The sequence below is a fragment of the Rhinopithecus bieti genome, unplaced genomic scaffold, assembly GCF_001698545.2.
Source record: "Rhinopithecus bieti isolate Rb0 unplaced genomic scaffold, ASM169854v2 scaffold_75975, whole genome shotgun sequence".
In the NCBI taxonomy this organism is placed as follows: Eukaryota; Metazoa; Chordata; class Mammalia; order Primates; family Cercopithecidae; genus Rhinopithecus; species Rhinopithecus bieti.
Window position 1 is genome coordinate 383,681 of NW_016828707.1, and position 24,941 is coordinate 408,621.

Sequence of the window (24,941 nt, forward strand, 5' to 3'; positions counted from 1 at the left end):
TGCTAACGAATTTTGGGCTGCTATGTTATGCAGCAAAAACTGAAACGATCAGGCAAACATGTAATTACATGGACCCTTGCACTGTGCAAGGTAGAGACAAAGTAATACATATTTATTGAAAGAACAGGAGAATGTTTATATGACATTGTTAAGTGGAAAGTGGAATAAAAAGTGAATCTGCAGAATAAAGAAAAAAAACCTGTGCTTGAAAAGAAGGCAATAAGAAATCTATCAAAACGACCATTATTGACAACATTTTCAGGTTTCCTAAATTCTTCAAATTTTTTTATAATAAGCATGTATTTTAATATAAAGAATCAAAATGCTGCACCAAAACTAAATTTGGTTAAGATTCAATTTATCCAAAGATAAACTAATATTAAAAGAAGGAGAAAATAAAATTACACACAAGATGGACACAAGGGTTACTGGCTGAAATGAATTATGAACATACTTAGATATATTTTTAAGAAATCAAAACACAGCAAAAGATTGAGAAACATTTATAAGGTGATTTTCACAGAAGACATATAAAAAAGTGAATAAAAGTGACACTGTCAAGGAATTAATGTCATGGACATTAATAAAACCTTCAGGTTTCATTTAAAATGCACCAAATTAAGAAAACAAATTCAACAATGTTAAAATTTTTTTGACGAGAAGTTATGGCAGAATGATCACACTTGTGCTGTACTGGTGGTAACAAAACTTAAGAAAAATGGAATGCCAATGTCTTATGAGCTATAAATTATAAATACATTTATACCCTTTATTCCAATAATAACATTGTTGGGAATTCATACTAAAGAAATAACAATACACAAAAATTAATTTCAGTGCCCAAAATGTGCATACAAGCTCCCCTCAAATTCCTGGTGGTCTCTTGAAATGGGTATACATGGGGTGAAACTCCAAGGAGCCCAGTGAAACAACGGGTGAAAAACTGAAAGAGCTTAGTAGAGATTTCAGTAGCTGCCCAGTGTTGCAGACATAGAGTTTTAAGTTCAAATTAAGTGTAGTAAGAGTAAGTACCAAGTCCCAGAAGAGAAGGATACACTCTAGAATGAAAAGCAAAACCAAAAGAGACCCATTCTAACAAAGCCTAAAACCACATATCTAAAGATCAAAATGAACTTCCAGAAATTGATTTCCTAGTGGAATAAAACTGAACACTCTTCAGAAGAAGATAATCAATTAGAAATCACATAACTGAGGGATATCTGAAATAAAAAGTTCATTGAATAAAATAGTGTAGTATTCATTAAAACATTCTGAAATGATAATGTTAGCTAATATTTATTGTGCCAGACATGTGTTTAGTGCTTTACAAATGATATCATCTATAATATACCATCTACAATATCTAGCATACAAAGAAAATTACTAGATATGCCAAGAAACAGAGGAATGTGCTCCATGGTAAAGAAAACAACATCCATAGACAGAGACCCAACATCATTAAGATGTTGAAATTAGCAGAATTTTTAAAGAATTTGTAGGAAAAAAATAAATACAGTGGACAAAGGCATGAGGAGTTTCAGCAGAGATATAGAAAATTTGGAGGGAAAATGCAAGTCTTAGAACTAGAAAATAAATATCTCAAATTTTAAAATTCATTGACTAGAAAGAGAAAGGTGGACAATGCAGAAGGGATCTGTGAACTTGATAGATCAATAAAAACTGTATCCAAACTGAAGCCAAATAAGAAAATATATTTCATGCACACACATATACATAGGTACACACACAAATGGACAGAATCTCCAGGAGTCTATGGAATGCTATCAAGTGTTCTGAAATACATGTTACTGAAGTTCTAAAAGGAAGACAGAGACAAATAAAAGGGTGGGGGATGTGTGAGACGAGAGAGAGAATGTGGCAGAAAATAGAAAAAATATTGGCTGAAAATCTTCCAAATTTGATTTAAAATATCAATCCACAATCCAAAAGGCTCTGCAAACCCTAAGAAGAATAACAGCAAAAAAAAACCACATCTTGATATATCATAGGCAAACTGATAAAGGAAAAAGAAATATTCAGGAATAAAAAAACATATTACCTACAGAAGAACAACTACTTGAATGATGGTTGACTTATCAGAAAAAACAAAGTCAAGGAGATAATGGAATGATACCTTCAAATTGCCAAAAAAAAAAATCAACCGAGAATTCTATGTCCAGTGAAAATATTCTTCAGAAATGACAGTGAAGGCCGGGCGCGGTGGCTCAAGCCTGTAATCCCAGCACTTTGGGAGGCCAAGACGGGCGGATCACGAGGTCAGGAGATCGAGACCATCCTGGCTAACACGGTGAAACCCCGTCTCTACTAAAAAAATACAAAAAATTAGCCGGGCGAGATGGCGGGCGCCTGTAGTCCCAGCTACTCGGGAGGCTGAGGCGAGAGAATGGCGTAAACCCAGGAGGCGGAGCTTGCAGTGAGCTGAGATCCGGCCACTGCACTCCAGCCTGGGCGACAGAGCGAGACTCCGTCTCAAAAAAAAGAAATGACAGTGAAATAAAGATGTTTAATTAAATAAAAGCTGAAAATATTTGATCCTAGCAGGACTGTACTATCTGAAATAGTAACAGAAATTATTCAGGCTGAAGACAAATAATATATGATAAAATTTTGAATCCATAGGAAGTAATTAAGAGCACTGGAAACGTTATATATGTGGGTAGATACAAAACATTTTCTTTTCTAAGAAAACCTGGTACTTAAAGAAAAAATAACAATCACATATGGTGAGTTTTATATTACATGTAGAAATAAAAATATATTACAAAATAAGAAAACAAATGGGAAAATAGAATTATACTATTATAAGTTTTTAAACTTTCATTTGTAGTAGCATAATAAGGCAAGTAAGGCTGTGATAAATTAAAGATGTATGTTGTAAATCCCTATAGCATCTTCAGCTTAAAAGCCAATAGTTGTGATCAAATTTTTAAAAATCATTAGATTAACAAAAAATACGAAAAGGAAAAATAGAGCAAAGAACACAGAAAACAAATAGAAAACAGAGAGCAAGGCGGTAGAATTAAATCCAAACACATCAATAATCATATTAAATATAAATAAACCAAATACTCTAATTAAAAGGCAGAGGTTTCCAGGCAAAATACAAAAGGAAGATCCAACTATATGCTATTTAAAGTAACGCTTGTATTCAAAGATACAAGTAAATTTAAAAGCTGCTGTGATCATATTAATAGCAGCCATGCCAAATTCAAAACAAGCAGTATTTTCAGAGATAAAGAGAATACTTTATAATGATAAAAGGGTCAATTCATCAGGCACACAGTAATCCTAAATGTGCATATAATTATTAACAGAATTTAAAAATACATAATCACTGACAAAATAAAATATAATAGAAAATTCACAATCATACATAAATATGTTAACACTTTTTTCTCAGTAATTATCTTTTTAAAAAGAAAAAAAACTCCATAAGGATATGGGAGACTTACCCTAAGTGAGATTTATGAAACACTACACCAGTAGCTATAGGATATATATTCCTTTCAAGTGAAGATGGCATGTTTACCAAGGTAGATCAAATGCTGAGTTATAAGTCTGAATAAATTCCAAACGATTGCAAATAAACAGAATTGGGAGTGGAAGCCTGAGACAAAAGACAGCGGTGAGTCTGTTTGGCCTCCTGTTCTAGATTTCTCAGTGTCTTGGTGTTGAAATGATGAGGTTGAAAGACGAGAGTGAAGGGACATGAATGACAAGAGCGAGGTAAGGGGTTTTTTGCAATGTGCAAGGAAGAGAAAAGAGTCAAGGATGACTCTAAAGTGTGAGCCTGAGCAACTGAAGGAATGCAATCTCTACTTGCTAAAGTAGGAAAGACTGAGGAACAGGTACATTTAGGGATAGGAAGAGAAGCAAAGAGTGCAATTGGAGGTTTCTACTAGATTCCCATGTAAAAATGTGGGGTTGCCAATTAAAATTTTGAGTCTGCAGGGAACCAGTTGAGCCTGCAAACAAACAACAACAACAAAGAGAGAGTTGTCAGCATAGAATATACTAGTGGTATTTGAAAAAACTATTACTTTAAACTCATCCCAAACTAACACCCTATTTGAGAACCTCTGCCCTATAGGTTTCAGTCATAAATTTATATCAGAATCTAACACTATATTCCCATTAATTACAAACAGACTGTATTCCCATTAATTACAAAGAGATAAATGCATCCAGAAAGATGAGGAGTCGGGGCATCTCACACATGGGTCACTAGGGGGTGTAAGACAAGAAACAAATCAAATTGGCAACCTGCAGGCCAGGGCCTGATCTTGTGTTTTGTTTTCTGCCTAAGAAAAAAAAAATGTTTCTAAATTACAGTTTTGTTTCTCTCCCTACCCATGACATCACAGAAATTAAAGGAACTGGAAAATATAAGTTCTGAAAGATTTATGGCCACAGTTTAAGACCATGATACCTCAGAAAGATCAGAAACATTTGTTATTTTCTGGAAGAAATAAAATGCCAATGCAAATCACTTTCAAATGCAAATCCTAAGCAAGCATAATTCTGCTTAATGCATGAAAGGTGTGTTCTGCTAAGCTCCTTTGATTCTCCGGGAAGACTGATGGCGTAATTATACTCTGGAGAGAAGGGTTAAGAAACTGTGTTGAAACTTATTAAATATGACATGCAATGACTTTTCGATTTTGTTTGGAAAGTGTGCTTAAAAATAATTACATTTTAAATGGAATTTATAAATATCTTATACCACTTAAATGAACAGTAGAGGATTCTGCTGCAGCACAATTATGTTGAGTCTGATAAGATTTATTTCCTATAAGTGAGAACTCACTGGCATTTTCCACAGGATCAAGGAGATGGAAGGCTTGTCAAGCATCTGTAGGCATATTTTTTGTTCATATGTACATCAATGTATAGTGGTTAAAAGTAACTGTATCCATATATACAAACATAGCCAATAGTATGGGCGTTTGTAGCCCTCCTCTTTCTTGTGGAGCTAACATGTTTTCCTGGTGACCAATTTCTTCCCCTGCCAAACCATCCTTCAGTCTGCACCTAGCATGATCATTCCAAACTGAAAACCTGGTCACATCGCTCCCCATATTAAAAACCATTAAGTGTCTCCTCATTTTCTACTAATAAAGCCAGCTTCAGGGATCTGCAACCTGTGCATACAGCATTCTGCATTCAGGAGGGCCCAGTGCTTGTTTTAATGATCTGCTATTGCTCTTCTGTCTTTGAGATTTTGCTCTGGAAGCGATTACCATGGAGCATGCACAGAAGCAGAGGTTATACGCTCAGTGCACCCATCAACCATTCCTCCATTTGCATGCCTAGGAACGCCTTCTTGTGGAATGGCCTTCTGTGGACTCAGGAGGTTCTGCCAGATCCAAAGGGAGTGCAAAATGAGTGGGTTTTATCTACAGTTCGGTGCTCGGAATACTGATGGCTCTAAAAGGTTGCATGTTCTGTTCCAACCAGAATAACTTGCTTCAAACACAGAAAGGGAGTGATGGTGCTCTAAGAGAATGGAACCGCCAAGGAACTCTACCACATCCTTTCTTATTCGTGTCTTTGCGTCCAAATTCCACCTCGCATTAGGCATCCAAGGGCTTTCCTTGTTTTCCCCTCAAGCACCTAAAATGACAGACATTTTCTAAAGGACAGGGGCTCATTATCTAATACTCCCTAAGACCCCATTCCAGGCCCCAGTCTCTCCATAGGGGATGCCAAGAAATACAGCAAGAACAACACTCCAGGACACAAAAGTCAGCTTGATCCACATCAGCAGCAACAACATGACAAGAGGACGCTGCTCCCCAACCACCAGTTCCACACGACTTGCCAGAGTCAGGCTTCTAAGAACAGGCCTCCGCCTTCCTGACAGGTAGCATGAGGTTTCAGCCAAAGAAGCTTTGAGGGCAGAGTCCATCGGAATGTGCTGTTTCCTAGGAGAATGGAAATGAGAAAGAACCGCCTGACAGCTGGGATGGAATGTTAGCTGGGAGGAAGCCAGAGCCACCTTCTTCTGGCTGAATAAACAGCAGCCCCTTGCCTGCCTTCTCTCCATGTTTTGTGCCTCCTGTGTTGAGTCAGGCATCCTCCTAAGTGCTGCACACTGTATGACGAAGCCATCGACATATGTTTACCTCACTCCATCCTCACAAGGACCATGTCAGAGTGCATCCCCATTCTTCAGCAAAAGAAACTGAGGCTTGGAGAGGATACGTTGTTGGTCCAAGGTGACATAGTCAACACACAGAAAAGGCAGGATTTGAACCCAGACTTGTGTGATCCCAAAATCTGTACCTTTGACCTCCACATAGAATCTTCAGTCATAAAATGTTAATAAACTTTATATAGTATTTATTACTGCCAGACTGTGTAAGCACTTTACATACATTAACTCATTTAGTACTGACACCAATGCATGAAGTACCATTTAACCCTCATTTTACAGATGAGGAGACTGAGCGTCAGAGAGGTGAAGAAACTTACACAGATCACTCAGCTAGGAAGTAGCAGAGGCAGCTTTCAACACCAGGCTCCAGAGTCTGTGCTCTTAACCACTACACTATGTCAGGCGCATCCCTGCTGAAAGATCCCATGATGGACCTGGACAGGGGTCCTGGTACATCACAGATACACATAAGCACAAGGCCCATAGCCTATCTCTAAGCTGGGTTGGAAGGTGGAACGTAGTTTAGAGAGCTGCCTAAAAGCACACATGCTGCAGCTCCAGTGTCAAAAAGAAAGTGTGGGGCTCAAACTCCCTCAAACTCCCTCAAGAACCTGATGTTGTGAACCTGGGAGGCGGAGTTTGCAGTGAGCCAAGATCATGCCACTGCACTCCAGCCTGGGCGACAGAGTGAGGCTCCATCTCCAAAAAAAAAAAAAAAGAAAAAAAAAAACCTGTCATTACCTTGAACTAAACACAAACCCCTAAGCTTGGCATACCTTGCAGACCTCTCCACAGCTCCAACGCTGCAGCTGTACAACTGCCATGCAGCACTACTGCTCATTCACACATTTACAAATCCATTGCAAAATTATCCATGGAACAAGTCGCAAACTAAAGGTCTACAAAAGGTTAATAATATCATCGTGGCTGCTGTTAATAATAACATACTATACACTGGAAATCTGCTAAGGGAGTAGGTCTTATGTGTTCTTGCCACATACATATGCACACACAATAGGTAACTATGCAAATAATGAATATGTTAATGAAAAAATCTTACTACACTGAATATCATTTTTTGCATCCATCTTAATTTTTATTTCGTTTTCTATTTATAGTAGTCACAATCTGGCTCCAATTTAAAGCAGAAACATAAAGTTTCCTTGCAAAAGAATTCTATTAAAGTCATGGTCAAGATACAGAAAAGTATTAAACAATAGTACAGGTAGTACATGGCTATAGTAAAAAATAATAATAATAATTCTGCAGGTGGGATGCAAATTACTGAGTTTTGGGAAAGGCCAACTTGAGGGAAAGAGCTTTTCAGTTATACAGAAAGAAGTGAGACCAAGCACAATTATATCACCTGAGACCACTTAGTTAACCTCTTGGAAATCCCAATATCTCCAGGTATAAAATGGAGCGAACAAAACCTCTCTCACACTGTTATTCTAAACATTAGATAACAGCAACTTGGCTGGAACTGGAGGCCATTATTCTAAGTGAAGTAACTCAGGAGTGGAAAACCAAATGTTGTATGTTCTCACTTGTAAGTGGGAGCTCAGGTACGCAAAGGCTTACAGAGTGGTATAATGAACATGAGACTCAGACGGGGGGAGAATGGGAAAGGAGTGAAGGATGAAAAATTACATATTGGGTACAATGTATGCTACCTCAGTGACTGGTACACTAAAATTCCAGACTTCACCATTATATTTGGTTGGTGCACAGTTATTGCAGTTTTTGCCATTGAAAGTTAACTTACAATGGATGAATTGTATAGGTTGGTGCAAAAGTTACTGTGGTTTTTGCCATTGAAAGTAATCTACACAATTCATCCACTTTGATATGGTTTGGATTTGTGTCCCTGCCCAAATCTCATGCTGAATTATAATCCCCCGTGTTGGAGGTGGGATCTGGTGGGAGGTGACTGGATCATGAGGGAGGACTTCCCACTTGGTGCTGTTCACATGATAGAGTTCTCATGAGATCTGGTTGTTTAAAAATGTGTGGCACCTCCTCCCTCTCTCTTATCCTCCTGCTCCAGCCATGTAAGATGTGCCTGCTTCCACTTCGCCTTCCGCCATGATTGTTAAGTTTCCTGAGGCCTCCCTAGAAGTCATCATGCTTCCTATACAGCCTGCAGAACCATGAGCCAATTAGACCTCTTTTATTTATAAATTACCCAGTCTCAGGTATTTCTTTATAGTAGTCTGAGAATGGACTAATACACACTTGTACCCTTAAAGCTATTGAAATAAAAATAAAAGTAAAGATCATATAATATTATGTATAAAAAATGTTTGGCCCATAGTAGGTGTTTATTAAGTATAATTTTATTTTCCCTTTCCCTAGGCTTTCTCCTTTAGATACTGGGAAGGAACCTGTAACCTTTATAAGGTTACACAGTGATTTTTCTTAGTCTTTTCTGATACTTAAGAACCAGCAGCTACAATGATAGACACTTTCTAAAGCAGTGGGGCCCACAGGAGACACCTCAAGAGCCATAGACCCAGTCCTTGTGGCGATTACGGTCTTGTGGGGGTGACTGACTGATATGGTTTGGCTGTGTCCCCACCCAAATCTCATCTTGAATTGCAGCTCCCATAATTCCCACGTGTTGTGGGAGGGACCTGGGGGGAGATAACTGAATCATGAGGGCGGTTCCCCCATACTGTTCTCATGGTAGGGAATAAGTCTCATGAGATCTGATGTTTTATAAGGGAAAGCCTTTCACTTGGTTCTCATTCTCTCTTGCCTGCTGCCATGCAAGATGTACCTTTTGCCTTCCACCATGATTGTGAGGCTTTCTCAGCCACATGGAACTGTGAGTCCATTAAGCTTCTTCCGTTAATAATTACCCAGTCTCAGGTATGTCTTTATTAGCAGTGTGAAAACAGACTAATATACTGACTTAATGAAATAGCCACAAGAGTAAATGCAGAATTACAACTGTGTTCAATGCTATGAATGAGCATGTGATAATTTCAGGGGGCCTTCTAGGAGGAATTACCCAGTCTAGGAAGCAGATAAGGCATCTTGAAGAAAGATAAGAGGGAGATGACCGAGGCAAATGGGGTAAGATGGAAAGAGTGTTTCAGATCGAGAGAACAACACACAGTAAGGTCCTGAGGCAGGAGTAAACTTTTTAAAAACTGAAAGAATGGCTGTGTGGTTGAAGAGTATGAATAATAACACTGATTACAAGAGTAAGAAATAGGCCGGGCACAGTGGCTCAAGCCTGTAATCCCAGCACTTTGGGAGGCCAAGACGGGTGGATCACGAGGTCAGGAAATCGAGACCATCCTTGCTAACACGGTGAAACCCCGTCTCTACTAAAAAAAAATACAAAAAACTCGCCGGGCGAGGTGGCGGACGCCTGTAGTCCCAGCTACTCGGGAGGCTGAGGCAGGAGAATGGCGTGAACCCGGGAGGCGGAGCTTGCAGTGAGCTGAGATCCGGCCACTGCACTCCAGCCTGGGCAACAGAGCAAGACTCTGTCTCAAAAAAAAAAAAGAGTAAGAAATAGCTAAATTTATGGGACAGTTGTCATCTGCTAGAGATTTGGCTGAAAACTTGAAGTGCAGTGACTAATTGAACACACACAGTGAAGGGGAACACAGCTTGCGATGAGGTGGGAGAGCTAGGCAGGTTTTAGACTACACAGGGTTTTGAAGGATGTATTACAGGTTATAATCTTTGTCCGGAGAGCAATGGAAGCCATTGAAAAATGTTAAGCAAGGAACTGACACGATCATACTTGTGATTTGAAGCTATTTTCTAGCTGTTGGGTGGGGGATATTCTGAAAGTGCAAGAGAAGACAGGGAGGCCAGTCAGGAAGCCCAGGGGAGTCCACATGAAACGTGATGTTTGAATTGAGGTTGGTGTGGTTGGAAAGAGGGGCAGATTTGTGAGCTATTTAGGAGACAAAATTGACATAGCCAGGTGCTTAATTGGATTTAGGGGGATAAGGGAAAAACCTGAGACATGTTGGCTTCTGTAACTGAACGGATAATGACACTACACACAAAACTAGGAAATTCTGGAAGAAAATTAGTTCAGTGAAGTCATGTTGAATTTGAGATAATAATTCTTTTGAGATATCCAAATGGAATTATAAATAGGAAACTGGAAGTTTGGAAATCAGAGGAGAAATATGAATTAAGGTAAAAATTATTGAGTCTGGCTGGGCATGGTGGCTCACACCTGTAATCCCAGCACTTTGGGAGGCCAGGGTGGGCAGATCACTTGAGACCAGGAGTTTGAGACTAGCCTGGCCAACATAGTGAAACCCCGTCACTACTAAAAATACAAGAATTAGATAGGTGTGGTGGTGCATGCCTGTAATCCCAGCTATCTGGGAGGCTGAGGCAGGAGAATTGCTTGAAACCAGGAGGCAGAGGTTGCAGTGAGCCAAGATCGCACCACTGCTCTCCAACCTGGGCAACAGAGCAAGACTCTGTCTCCAAAAAAAAAAAAGAAAAGAAAAAATTACTGAGTCACTGTCATATAGAAATATATGACAGTTATTAATTTATTGACTCTCAGCTCCAAATCAGATTTGTGATATTGGAGCTGGACCCTGTACACATTTCTCCTTTTCCAGCTGGCCTTGTGTTAGGCATTGCCAAAACACTGCCTATTCTGGCAACAATGTCTTCTCCAGAGACATCTGAATCACAGACTTCGTGGAAAAGGGGGCCACCTTCTAAGTTTCTGAGTTCTTTCACGTGTTCACTCTTCCTCAGCCCTAGAAAGATTAGGTGTTTTGCTTAAGTTGCTGCTTCTATACCTCCTAGAGCCCTCTTTGACTCTACTTAGTAATTAACCATTTTACCAGTTGACAGTTCTTGGAATTACATTTTCCCTTTTTGAAAACTGGTGTAGGTTCTGAGTCCTGACTGCACCCTGTCTGATACAGAGTGACTGAACATGCAGAGGTTGACAAGATCACCTAGGGAGATAGTACAGAAAGCTAAGTAAGAGGTCCAATTGCTCAACCTTGAGGAACTCCAGCCTTCGTTGCAAGTGAGAGGAAGCCAGCCTTGCAAAGAAGGAGAAGGAACAGCCAGAAAAGCAGGGGGAAACCTTGGAGGGAGTAATGTCACCAAAACTAAGAGGAAATATTGCATCAATAAACAATATGCATAAATCTTAAGGTGGAGAAGGTTTTCTTATGGAGAAATATATTTTTATATATTATACATAATTGTATTATATTTATATAAATATATAATATATAAATCACCCCCCCCCTTTTTTATGTATATATTATAAAATACATCATATTAATACTTTATACATAATATAATATTTTGTATATAAATATATATATTTATGCATATACATATTTACACACAAAATATAAACCACAAGGAAAGTTTAATGGGTATTACTAAATTAAAATGAAGACATTTATGATGTCAACAGATACCATAAAGGGCTTGAAAAGTGAAATTGCAAAATAGAATAAAATATTTGCAACACATAACTGACAAGGAAATGTCATGTAGACTATATAAAGAGCTACAAGTCAATCAAAGAAGACAGACTTCTAATTAAAAAAATAACAGTTATGAACAGGAACTTCACAAAACCAGAAACATGACTGGGAACTTAATATATAAAGACTCTTCAACCTCAATAGTGACAAAATGCAATTTAAAACAATGAAATACTATTGCATGCTCAATCAATTGGGAAATATGAAAAGTCAACAGTCGTAAATATTGGCAAGAAAATAAACGTATGCTGTTCGATAAGTTAGCTAATAGCCACATGTGAGTTTGGAACACTTTAAATGTAGCTAACCCAGATTAAGACATGCTGCAAGTGTAAAATATGTACTCAATTTCAAAGACACAGTGTGAATAAACTAATGTAAAATATCTCAACAATGCTGAGGTTTATTACACAATGAAATGATAATATTTCGCCAGCACTTTGGGAGGTCAAGGCAGGTGGATCACTTGAGTTCAGGAGTTCGAGACCAGCCTGGCCAGCATGGTGAAATCCCGTCTCTACTAAAAATACGAAAATTAGCCAGGTGTGGTGGGGGGCACCTGTAGTCCCAGCTACTCGGGAGGATGAGGCAGGAGAATGGCATGAACCCGGGAGGTGGAGCTTGCAGTGAGCGAGATTGCGCCACTGCACTCCAGCCTGGGTGACAGAGTGAGACTCTCTCAAGGAAAAAAAAAAAAAGAAAGAAAGGTAATATTTGGGGTATGTTCAGTTAAATAAAATGTATTATTAAAAATGACATATGTGGTTCCCATTTGTCGACTGAGTCACATTTCTATAGAACAATGCTGATGTAGAGCAATGGAAATGCCTACGCATGGCTTGTCAGAGTATAAATTAATATGATCACGTTGGTAAACAATTTGCCATCATTTTATAAAATTTGGACACATACCTATACTATGACCTAGCAGTTCTCTTGTGGCATTTATCCTAGAGAAAATCTGATATATGTGCAATAGGAGACATACACAAAATTGTTCACAGCCGTATGGTTCATAATAGTAAAAAACCAGAAGCAGTACAGTACAATCAGGGTCCGAAGAAAAAATAAATGAGTTACGCTACAGTAACTGAATGGAACAGTAATGAAAATCAATAGATGGCAGTTACTCACAGCAGCATGGATGAATTCTAGAAGTGCAATCTTGAGTGAAAACAGCAAACTATACAAAACTATATTAAACATGCTACCACTTTATAAATTTCAAAAACAATAAAAACTGGCCGGGCGTGGTGGCTCACGCTGTAATCTCAGCACTTTGGGAGGCTGAGGTGGGCGGATCTCGATCTCAGGAGATCGAGACCATCCTGGCTAACATAGTGAAATCCCGTCTACTAAAAATACAAAAAGTTAGCCGGGCGAGGTGGCGGGCGCTTGTAGTCCCAGCTACTCGGGAGGCTGAGGCAGGAGAATGGCCTGAACCCGGGAGGCGGAGCTTGCAGTGAGCCGAGATTGCACCACTGTACTCCAGCCTGGGTGACAGAGCAAAACTCTGTCTCAAAAAACAAAAAACAAACTAAACACTGTATTGTGTAGGAGTTCAAAAACGGGAAAGGGAGCAGAGCACATTCGAGGAGCTTCAGGGGAACTGTACATGCTCTATTTCTTCCGCTGGATGGTGAGGTTCATGAGTTGGCTCATTTTTTGTGTCCCAAAAAGACACGACTTACAGTTTACCTGCTGCCTTCAAAAACAAAAAGCTCCTAGTCAGAGCTGCTTAATTCAAATGAGGAAAAGCTAGATGTAGTGACATGAGGAATATGTTATCACTAAGAAAGTGAAGACACCAAGTGTGGACTGCTTTTTCATGAAGCTCTGTTATGAGAGTGAGGAGAGTTGGGTAGTAGATCTGAGGTAGCACGGGGATTAGGGAGAGCTTATCTTTAAAACAGAAGGCACTCGTGTACAGATAAATACTGAGGAGAGGAGTTCTGCTTCTGGTGGACTGGAATATTTTCGGTCAACCTTCCTGCGAAGTAAAACTATATGTAACTGCATAAAATACACTTTTGAAAAATCTGTTTGCAGGAGTTACAGAGCTATCAAAGGAAGAAAGGACTTCAGGACAAATATCTGAGAGAAAGGAAAGTTCAAAGAAATGGGCACAGCAAGTGGAACCTGCCCATCAGGAAAGCAGACTCCAAGAAGCTGAGGAGCTACTTTGGAAGCACTCGCAGGCTTCGGGGGGGGACAAACACTGAACATCAGGAACTACCAAAGAGGAGGAGGCTTGCTAAACACCCAGGCTTTGGTAAGAACACCACAGAGCTACATTCTAGCAGTAAGTGTGAAATATAGACCAGCCTTCACAGGACTTCAAACCATTTGAGTCTCTGTGAGGATTTAAGATGAAGCGTGATTCCTATCACCTCCAGCACAGATGCCTGCAAAGACCCGAAGGAAAATCTTTCTAGGAAATATAGTATCATCCAAAGCCCCGAAGTATCTCTATACTATTTCCTATATAGTACCCAGTATGCAATTTTTTTACAAAAAGGCAAATTAGAGGACAAGATAGGTTTAAAATGAAACAATAGACAATGAAAATAGACCCACAGGGTTTCTAAATAATGGAGTTACCAAACACACCTTCTAAATGAACTTGGTTAATATGCTGAAGACATTAAAAGACAAGTTTTGAGAATTTCAGCAGAGATTTGAAAGACATAAAAGAGAACCCACTGATAATTCTAGAACTAAAAAACACAATAAATAATATTAAGAAATTAATGGTTGTACTTAATAGCAGACAGACCTGAAGTGACTAAAAAAGAGATAGGCCAGAAGAAAATATTCAGACTAAAAACAAGGAGAGAAAAAAGAACAAAAGACATAGAAGTATTGTCAAACCCAGATGGGGCACAGTGATGAGGTCTAATGCCTTTGCAATTTGAGTTTGATCATGTAAGGAGAAGGGGAAAATGTCACAACCAAGGTTAAATGACAAAACTAAAATCCTCCAAAACTAACAAAGCCCCTAAGATACAAATCCAAGAAGCACTCACAGCAAGCAGAGATGGCCAGATCATTATACCTATGCACATCATCGTTAGGTTTCTGAATGGGAATATAAACTCTTAAAAGCAGTTTGGCAAGAAAAACGTACAAGCTTAAAAGGAGGAAAAATAGAACTGGCAGCTATCTTTTGCTCAGAAACAATGGAGGGCAAAAGACAATAAATCATATATTCAAAATGCTGAAGAAAAAACCTACTGACATAGAATTTGATAACCGGCAAAAGAATCACTCATAAGTAAAGTCTAAATAAAGACATTTTCAGACAAGTACAAAGTGAGAAAATTTGTCACTACAAAGCATGCAATAAAAGAAATGATGAATACTTCATCAAAGGAAACTAATTCCATCGGAAACTCCTAAGTGAAATAAAAAATAAAGTATAGAATACGTGAGTAAATATAATCAATGATCTAAGGCTCTATATCAAAACCTAGAAAAGAACAGTAAATTAAACCAAAAGTATACAGAAGAAAACTATTTTAAAAAATCAGTGAATCAAAAGAAAACAAATAAAATTAAACCGAAAGTTATTTTTTAATTTAAAACTGACAAAACAAGAAAGGCCAATTAAAAAAAAGTGAAAAAGAAAGCACAGGCCGGGCGCGGTGGCTCACGTCTGTAATCCCAGCAATTTGGGAGGTCGAGGCAGGTAGTTCGAGACCATCCTGGCTAACATGGTGAAACCCCCGTCTCTACTAAAAATACAAAAAATTAGCCGGGTGTGGCAGCGTGAGCCTGTAGTCCCAGATACTCAGGAGGCTGAGGCAGGAGAATGGCGTGAACCTGGGAGGCGGAGCTTGCAGTGAGCTGAGATCCGGCCACTGCACTCTAGCCTGGGTGACAGAGCAAGACTCCATCTCAAAAAAAAAAAAAAAAAAGCAAGCATAAATTACCAAAATCAGAATTGAAAAAGGAGGTATCACTACAGATCCTACAAACACTGGAAAAGATAGTAAGAGGATATTGAGAATAACGTTATGTCAATAAACTTGAAACTTAATCAATAATAACAGTCCTGGCCGGGTGCAGTGGTTCACACCTGTTATTCCAGTACTTAGGGAGGCCGAGGCAGGTGGATCACCTGAGATTGGGAGTTTGAGACCAGCCTGACTAACACAGAGAAACTCCGTCTCTACTACAAATACAAAAGTAGCTGGGCATAGTGGCACATGCCTGTAATCCCAGCTACTTGGGAGGCTGAGGCAGGAGAATCACTTGAACCCGGAAGACAGAGGTTGTGGTGAGCCGAGATCACACCTTTGCACTCCAGCCTGGCCAAGAAGAACGAAACTCTGTCTCAAAATAATAATAATAATAATAACAGTCCTTCACAAACTCTCCCAAAGTTTGGTATACTTCCTAATTCTTTTAATGAGATCAGTATAACACTGATACAAAAACTTAATAAAGCCATTAAAAAATGTCTCTTCCTATTCTCTGATAGTGTTTGTAGAAGATTATTATTATTTCTAATGTTTGGAAGACTTTACCTACGAAGACATCTGAGCCTAGACTTTTCTTCACGGGAAAGTTTTATTACAGATTTAGTTCTGTTCTGATATTTAAATTTCCCCTGTATTATTTTCAGCAAGTTGTGTTTTTATAGAGTAGTGATTTTGTCCACTTCAAATGTATTGGCATAAGGTTTATAATATCTTATTAAAAAGTTATAAACAAAATATTGGCAAATCAAATCCAAGAATATATCACATCATGATGAAGTGGTGTTTACCCCAAGAATGAAAAGTTGATTTAACATTTAAAAATCAATCAGCATAATTCTTGTCTGATCAGAAAAAGGAGAAAAGTCACATATCATCTCAATAGATGCAGAAAAGGGCATTTGTTTACATTCAATTGCCACTACCAAAAAAAACTGTCAGCAAATCAGGATAGAAGGAAACATCTTCAGTGTGATAAAGGGTATCTACAATAACAATGCAGCCAATATAATACTTAATTGTAAAATAGCAAATGCTTTCTCCTTGAGTTGGGCTGGTTTGGGTAGGTGTACCAGTCAGGATAGGCGTGGGTACACGGTGGTAATGAGCAGCCCCAAATCTCAGTGACTTAAGATAGCAAAAAGCAGTAGCTCACACCTGTAATCTCAGCACTTTGGTAGGCTGAGGTGAGAGGATTGCTTGCACACAGGAATTCAAGATCAGCATGGGCAACATAAATCCCAAAACCCCAGCTCTACAATTAGCAGCTGGGCGTGGTGGCTCACGCCTGTAATCCCAGAACTTTGGGAGGCAAAGGTGGGCAGATTACCTGAGGTCAGGAGTTTGAGACCAGCCTGGCCAACATGGTGAAACCCCATCTCTACCAGAAATACAAAAATTATTTGGGCATGCTGGCACCTGCCTGTAATCCCAGGTACTGGGGAGGCTGAGGCATGAGAATCACTTGAACCTGGGAGGCAAAGGTTGCAGTAAGCTGCTACCACGCCACTGCACGCCAGCCTGGGAGACAGAGAGAGAGACTCTGTATCAAAAAATAAATAAATAAAATAAATAAAAAATAAATAAACAAACTAGCAGGGCATGGTAGTGCATTCTTGTGGTCTACTTTGTAGGCTGACATGGGAGGACTGCTTGAGCCGGGGAGGTTGGGGCTGCAGTGAGTCACAATCACACCACTGCACTCCAACTGGGCTCCAGACTGAGACCCTGTCTCAAAAACAAACAACAAAACAAAACAAAAAAAGACGGCAAAAGAGTCTGTCCCACTCATGCCATATCTCACTGCAGGCTGGCTAGTAAGTGAGTGTGATCTCTGATCCATGTTGTTCTCACTCTGGGAACCAGACTGAAATAAGTTCCACCATGTAGATCACTGTGGTTGCTCCAAGACAGAGTGATATAAAGTGACACTCACTAGGTCTTCAATACTTTCTCCAAGATGTGACATATATCATCTCTACTCAAATGGATCAAAACAAGTCACATGGTCTCACATAACTTCAAGGGGACAAGGAGGTATAATTTTGTGTGTGTGCATGAAAGTACAGGGGAACAGGATGTTGGTGAACAGTGATAATGTTCCCACATTCAAACAGGATAATGTCCCGCCTTGAAAGAATGAGATATTTATATTGATGACTTCACAGATGGAGCAATTGTGGGAGATGAAGCAGAGGCCAAAATCTTCAATGCATAAGGGTACTCCAAGGAGGTCACAAAAATCAAGGACTGAGAAGAGGAAGACTCCAGGACTGCTAACAACATTGACATCCATGTTTTCCTTGGTTAGCTCCAGCTAAGGGAATGACCTCAGTCTAACAGAGTCTGTTTTTCTCTTCTTAGGTAATTCAGGTCTGCCTTAACTAGAGATTCTCCTCTGGTATCCTAAACTATGTGTCCTCACTGTTCTCTAAACTAGTATATCCTTTTAGGGTGTTAGGACCCTCAACGTTCCTTGTAGAACAGTTTCTTCATCTCAGTCTGCCATTTCTTAAAGTCTAGATTTTAGCTAAGGGTGTAATGCTAAGAATATCTGTTTCTTCCCATTCTCCCGGAAAAATGCCTAGGCTCAGCACCAGATTATGCTGTTTGATCCTGCTAAAATACTGATCCTTTATCTCTCGAGGCGTTTAAACCCTTCCCTCAAGACTCAACATAAATCTTGCCTCTATCCTAACACCTATTCACTTCAGCTCATACTGTTGGAAAGCCAGCCCCCGAGCTCTAGGCCCCTTTGCGATCCCACAAAGCAGGAATTTTGTCTTACCTAGAAAGGAGCAGGGAAAAGCTTTGCCTTCTCTCTCACTGGGAAGTGAGGTGACATCCCGAGTCATGATATGCACGAGTCAGAAATCATCACGGGCTGCCATTTAGCTGTGTCCTATCTCTTTTTGGGAATTTCTTATGAGTTCTCTGTGCACCATGATTAAGAGCCACCAAGCTACTGGCAGTGTAGGGTCCATTCTGAATAACCAGTTCTCTGCTCAAGCAAGTCTCAGGGTCAAAATTGAAGGACAAGAGTAGGAAGGCCATTCTGGTCTCAAATCCAAGGCATACTCTCCAATGACTTTACTGAAAATAAATCAGTTTGTTTCTCAATAGCTTCAGAACCCAAAGGAATCCAAGAAATTGGCCCCCAATAAGTGACTGTTTTCATCTTCCATTCAACAGATGGCCGCTCTATGCCCTCATTGGCCTTATTCTAGGTTTTGCAGATACAAAGGGGGAAAACAACTGAGTGCTGTTCTTTAGGAGGTTGTAGTCTAGTGCAAAAGGTGGACGTGGAATCAAATGATTAAGTAGGATACGCCGAAGGGTCCCAGCCTGTGCTCCAAGGAACACAATAATAACAGGTGTGGGGGATGAATGTTTTTTCTTTCTATCTGCCTGCCCGGCATCCACTTACCCTTTTTCCGCTGATACTTCAATATCCCTTGGGGAAATTCTTCACATAGACCCTTATTCCAAATTCCTCAAGTGGAGCTGACTCTACCTCCTGAATCTAAAAGTAGGCATGTGACCCAGTCCAGCTGATTAGAGCCTCAAATCTCCCTACTCACAGTAACTGATTCAAAAATACCCAAGACTCAATTAGAGCCCATCAAAGTAACCGTGGGACATTTTCTGCAACTACTACGAGAAAGATACTCTCTTTTCCATACTCAGAGCTATCGACATGGAGGTTGTGGGAGCCCCGTGAAGAGACAGTCTGCCTGAGAATAAAGCACAGAATCCAGGAATAAAGAGTCTTGATATTATAGGGAGCCGGCTTCCAGCCATGGCTGATGAGATCGACACCTTCATTCATTCACTCATTCATTTATTCACCAAAAAGTTACCAGATATCTGTTATGTTACAGGTGTTATTTTAGGCCTTAGGGATATAGAAGTGAATAAACTATGCAAAACCCCTACCTTAAGGAGCTTGCAATTCCTTAGGAAGAAACAATCACATAAGATCCCTCTACTGAAGGCAGTGGTCCCCAACCTTTTTGGCACCAGGGATCAGTTTCATGGAAGACAAATTTTCTATGGACAGAGCGAGGACAGTTTCAGGATGAAACTGTTCCACCTGAGATCATCAAGCACTAGTTAGATTCTCATAAGGAGTGCACAACCTAGATCCCTCACATGCGCAGTTCACAGTAGGATTTGCACTCCCATGAGAGCCTAATGCTGCTGCTGATCTGATAGGAGGCAGAACTCAGAGGTTAATGCTCCCTCACTCGCCATTCACCTCCTGCTGATGGCCCAGTTCCTACAGACCATGGACTGATACCAGTCTGTGGCCCAGGGGTTGGGGATCCCTGATTTAAAGTACTTGCACTGAGTGGAGAAAAACAGACAATAACCAAGAAAATAAGTAAAATAAATATTATGATAGATAGTGATAACTGCCACCAAAAAAAAATACAGCAAGGAAAAGGATTTGGAATGACATTTTACGTAGGGTGATCAATGAGGGTCTAATGAGTCAATAACATTTTCCTGGAGACCCGAAGGAAATGAGAGTGGACTGTCGGGGAGATGCCCTCGGGCAAGAGGGGCAGGTGCCAGGGCTATGGTGTGAGGGTGCAGGGCATGTTGGACAAACAGGAAGGAGGCAGGTGAGCCGGGAGAGACAGAGGAAGGTGCAGTCTCAGAGAGTAGTCGTGATGGGCATCCATAAGGACTTCAGCTTTTATTGTCTCAACGATGCAAGTTGTGCCTAGGGCTGGAAGGAGGATTTGAGGGTGGATTGAGCAGAGCAGAGGACTGATCTGGCCCATGGCATATTTTAACAGGATCAATCTGGCTGCTGCATTGAGTGGACAGTGATGGGAGTAAGGACAGACCATTTAAGGACTTAGAGAGGTGACTATAATAATCCAAACAAGAGCTATGACCACGGCTTGGAAAAGAATGGTAGTGATAGAGAAGGCAAGAAATGGCCAGAGCCAATTTATTCCCCTAAAAGCACTTTGTCAGCTCAGGCAACAGAGTGAGACCTTGACTCTAAAAATAAAAAAATTTAAAAAAATTAAAAATTAGCCAGGCATAATGGTACAAGCCTATTGTCCCAGCTACTTGGGAGGCTGAGACGGAAGGACTCCTTGAGCCTGGGAAGTTGAGGCTGCAGTGAGCTAAGATCCCACCACTGCCCTCCAGCCTGAGCGACAGAGTGAGACCTTTTGTTTTTTTAAAAACAACAAAAGCACTTAATGTTGCTTTTCCATCATTTGCAACTGGAGGAGGCTCAGCTAACGTGCCCTATTTCACCAAATCTTAGACGACATCCACAGTAAAGCCACTATTATTTTATGCAACACGGTGAAGAAAAGCAACTCTGCCAATTAATCTGTGGTATGATCCTTTCTCTGCTTATTATATATCATGTGAGCGTGAACAGCTATGACCACTTGCACACAATGAATTAAACTTCTGCCTAAGGAATGTGGATGATGGTCCTGTCACAATTACACAACGGCAAATATTTAGCTGTGGTTTAGCTTCAAAGTATTTAAATCAGACTTGTTCTGGTAGGCAGGTGTTTACATCTTCAGCCTTCAACCACGCAATGACTAGGTTTGGGAGAGCTTGTTTGTTCACTGGACCATGTCACTCCCTGCTTAAAACCCTTCAGTGACTCCAAAATGCCTATAAGATCAAGTCCAAACACCTGACCATGGCCACTGGGCCCTTTAAGGCCGGCCAGGCATTCAGGGTTCATTTTTTATGCCTTCCAGCTTCATACTCCCCAGTGCAGGAGTACTAAGCTCCCTCAATCCCCCCACATGAGCCAGGCTTACTCTTTACCATCCGCCTTTGCACATACTCTTCCCTTTCTCTGAAACGTCCTTCCTCCTTCTATCAGCCACTTCTTCCCCCCAGGTAACTCCTGCCATTTCTGCAAGATGCCAGTCTAAAAGAGGAGGCCTTTTCAGATCCCTCCTCCCCACTCTGAGTTAGGGACCCTCCTCCAGGATATCAGCATCACCTGAGCTCACCCACGTCAGGGCACTTACACACCCTGTGTTGTCCTGGTGGTTTACTGGCACTTGGAGCAAACTGTTAACACTTGTCTTCATTCTCCTCATATTCCCGGTCCCCAGCACAGGGGTGGGTGCAGAAAATATGAACAGTAAATGCCTACGAAATAAATGAGTTGGTTGGTGGCAAGTAACACTGTTTTACCTATACAAGGAAATGTGTGAGAGATATACTGGCAAAACCAAACAAGTTAATGTTTCATTGGGCTGGAAGATGGCAAAATGAGGAGAGCCCACACCTTCTATTTCTTTCTTCCTTTCTTTTTTTTTTTTTTTTTTTTTGAGACAGAGCTTCACTCTTGGTGCCCAGGCTGGAGTGCAATGGTGTGATCTCAGTTTACTACAACCTCCGCCTCTCGGGTTCAAGGTATTCTCCTGCCTCAGCCTCCTGAGAAGCTGGGATTACAGGTTTCTGCCAACATGCCCGGCTAATTTTTGTATTTTTAGTAGAGACAGGGTTTCACCATGTTGGTCAGGCAGACCTCTCCTGACCTCAGGTGATCTGCCCAACTCAGCCTCCCAAAGTGCTGGGATTACAGGCATAAGCCACCACGCCCAGCCTCCTAACCTTGTATTTTAACAAGCACCAAAACAGGCAGTTAACCTTAGGCCCAATCTGCTTATAGAATAAGGAACAGGAACAGGAAAATCAAAAGGTTGGCTACACCAGAGATAACTCTTTTGCCAATGAATATTTTCAAGCTGGGGATAAAAGACAAAGACGGTTTTCAATATAAGGGTGGCAAATTTTCTCTACAAATAAAAGAGAAAGATGCTAGGAAAATTAGCAAAAGCATGACCTTTGACCCAGGCTAGAACTGCAAACCCCTGCAATTGAGGGTGATGCTGCATAGTGTTCAAACTCTTATTGCGACATGCAAGAGCCTCCATCACCTCCGTGCCCACCTATCCTCTGTCCACAACTGGCTCCTTACCTGCATGTGCTCCAGACTAAAGACCAGGAAAAGCTGGGGCCTCTCAGTGCCCCCAAGACCCTGCACTGGTTTCTCAAAGCCCTTATCACCATGGACGGTCATTCAGGGCCATTAGCCTAGGAACTCCTTTAAGGAAGGCTCTCTTGGGCCTGACACAGCAGGTGCTCCCTTAACCTTGACTGTGTTCATCTATCTTTTTGAGAAGGGTTCTCCAGGCAGGCACGTGAGTAGCACTCATAGCCCTGGGAGTTCTAGAAGCCATCCATGATGTACGCACACAGCCAATGCCCTGGGTAATGATGACAGGTACAGCTTTCAAAGCAGACTGTTCTGCCTCAAGCCCAGCTCTACTTCTTACCAGCAGTGACCAGGACAGCCCCCTTTCTAAGGCAGCCACCTCAAGGGGCATGAAAAGGACGGAGTGAACACTGTGTGCTAGCATGGCTGGAACATAGTGAGTGCTACGTCTCAGCTCTTATCTGGGGCACAGTGGAGACTGGCGAGTCAGCACAGTAGGAAACCAGCTTTGAGAGGCAGAGGGCTCTTAACAGATAACGGCACAGCTCGGTACTGCTTGCAATTTATAAGGCAATTTTCACGTGGATTACTAGTGGTTAAGCTTCAAACAACCCTATAAAGTAGCAAGTGGTATCATAACTTACATTTCGTAGATGAGGGGACTAATGTTTCAGAGAGGTGAAGTAAGTTTTCCAGGGACATGATGCACTGGAAAGAGGGTTCTGCTAGTCCAATACTGAGCTCTATCGACCTGAACCGCAAGGACCCAGCCAGGAAGTTGAGATGCGGTTGGACAGCCTACACCACTTCTGCGCCAGGGAGGCTGCCCAGAGCAGGACGGAACCACAGAGTTTAGCAAAGAAAAGTTTCCCTGGGCTGTCCTGGGTGACTGAAGAGAGTTGCATCCAACAGGCCCTTGCACGAGACCAAATGCGTCGTGGGCGCGCGCGCGCGCACACACACACACACACACACACACACACACACGGTGCAATCCGCTCCCCCAGGCCACCTCCGTCAGCCTCAGGCTCTCAAAGAAATCTCGGTTTCCTGGGGAGCCCGAGCCTAGAAACATCCGGACTAGCCTCGAAGTCAACTCCTCCCTTCCACACCCCCAAGTGCAGGTTTCCGGTTCAACTCTGAAGCCGCCTCCCCAGTCCCGCGCTAGGCACCGTCCCGACCACTAAACGGCACCGGGTACCTAGGAGTTGCCTCAGCAGAAGCGCCGCGCCTGGCACGGGGTCGGGCACACACTGCCTTCGCTGGGCGAAGCGGCCGTGCCTGGGTCCCCGCGCCGGGCAGCATGCGGTGCCCCGCAGGGCTCGGCCGACTGTGGTGGAGGGAGGAGATGCCTGGCCCCTGCCCGAGCGGGGCGGCGCGAGGCGGGAAGTCGCACCCCTAGCCCTCTTACCTTCCTCATTCTCGTCAAACACTGGGGGCTTGTGGGAGTGGTTCCCGCCCATATTCCGCCGTTGCTACCGCTGCTACATGCCCGGCCGCTGGCAAGCCGGATGCGGGATGTGGGACGCGCGCAGAGATGCGGGATGCCGGGGGCGCGCCCAGTCCAGGTTGTAGCCGCGCGCGGAGCCCGAGTGGGCCGAGCGCCGTGCAGGGGCGGGGACTGCGTTCCCCTTCTCCTGGGTGCCCCGCGGAATGTGCTCGCAGGGACCCCGCGCCCGCCGCGTCTTCTGCCGTGCCCCGCCTCGGGCTGCGCTCGCAGGTCCTTACTCCAGTGCCCGCCCGGGAGCTCCTGGCGCGGGGGCCGCCGGCTTCAGCGGGCGGGAGACGCGAGGCGGCGCGGAAGGAGGGGAAGGAGCGGGGGAGGAGGGGACGGGCGAAAGCAGCACGCAGTGGGCGGTGGCAGGGCGGAAGGAGCTGAGAAAGGGATCGGCCCAGAGGCATCTGAATCCCTGCTCGGCCCTCCGTCGGCCAGGAACTCGGTCCCTCCAGGCAGTAAGCTATTTGTCAGCACCCGCTATGGCCAGGCCCCGGCTACGCGCTTTGTTAGCACCATCCCACATCCGCCTCCAACAACCCAGCAGTAAGAAAGCATCGTTCATATTTTAGAGCGCGGTAGACGGAGGTCCAGAAGTAAAGGGGCTCTTAGGTCTGTGGTTAGTCGGCCCTGGCTGCGAAGTGAGTCCCAGGACTCCCCGCTAGGCTATATTTGCCCATTCGTATTGGGACGGGCAGTGGAGTGTCTCCAACTGACGCTGTTCCTCTTAAGATTTTTCTCAGTGTTTAATGAATGAAAGTATCTAGACCCTCTGGGACTA

The 24,941-nt window shown here is 42.2% G+C and overlaps 1 protein-coding gene across 1 annotated transcript in view; it reads right to left on the reverse strand.

Annotated features, from left to right (window-relative positions):
* The window catches only part of STK32B (serine/threonine kinase 32B), a gene marked incomplete at its 3' end in the record, with an annotated part of 393,231 nt that extends 368,715 nt beyond the window's left edge, over positions 1 to 24,516 (reverse strand). The window contains exon 1 of the mRNA XM_017864573.1: positions 24,077 to 24,516. Within this exon, the coding sequence (XP_017720062.1) occupies positions 24,077 to 24,128 (52 nt within the window). The remainder of the gene's footprint in view (positions 1 to 24,076) is intronic.
* Positions 24,517 to 24,941: the final 425 nt, after the last annotated feature.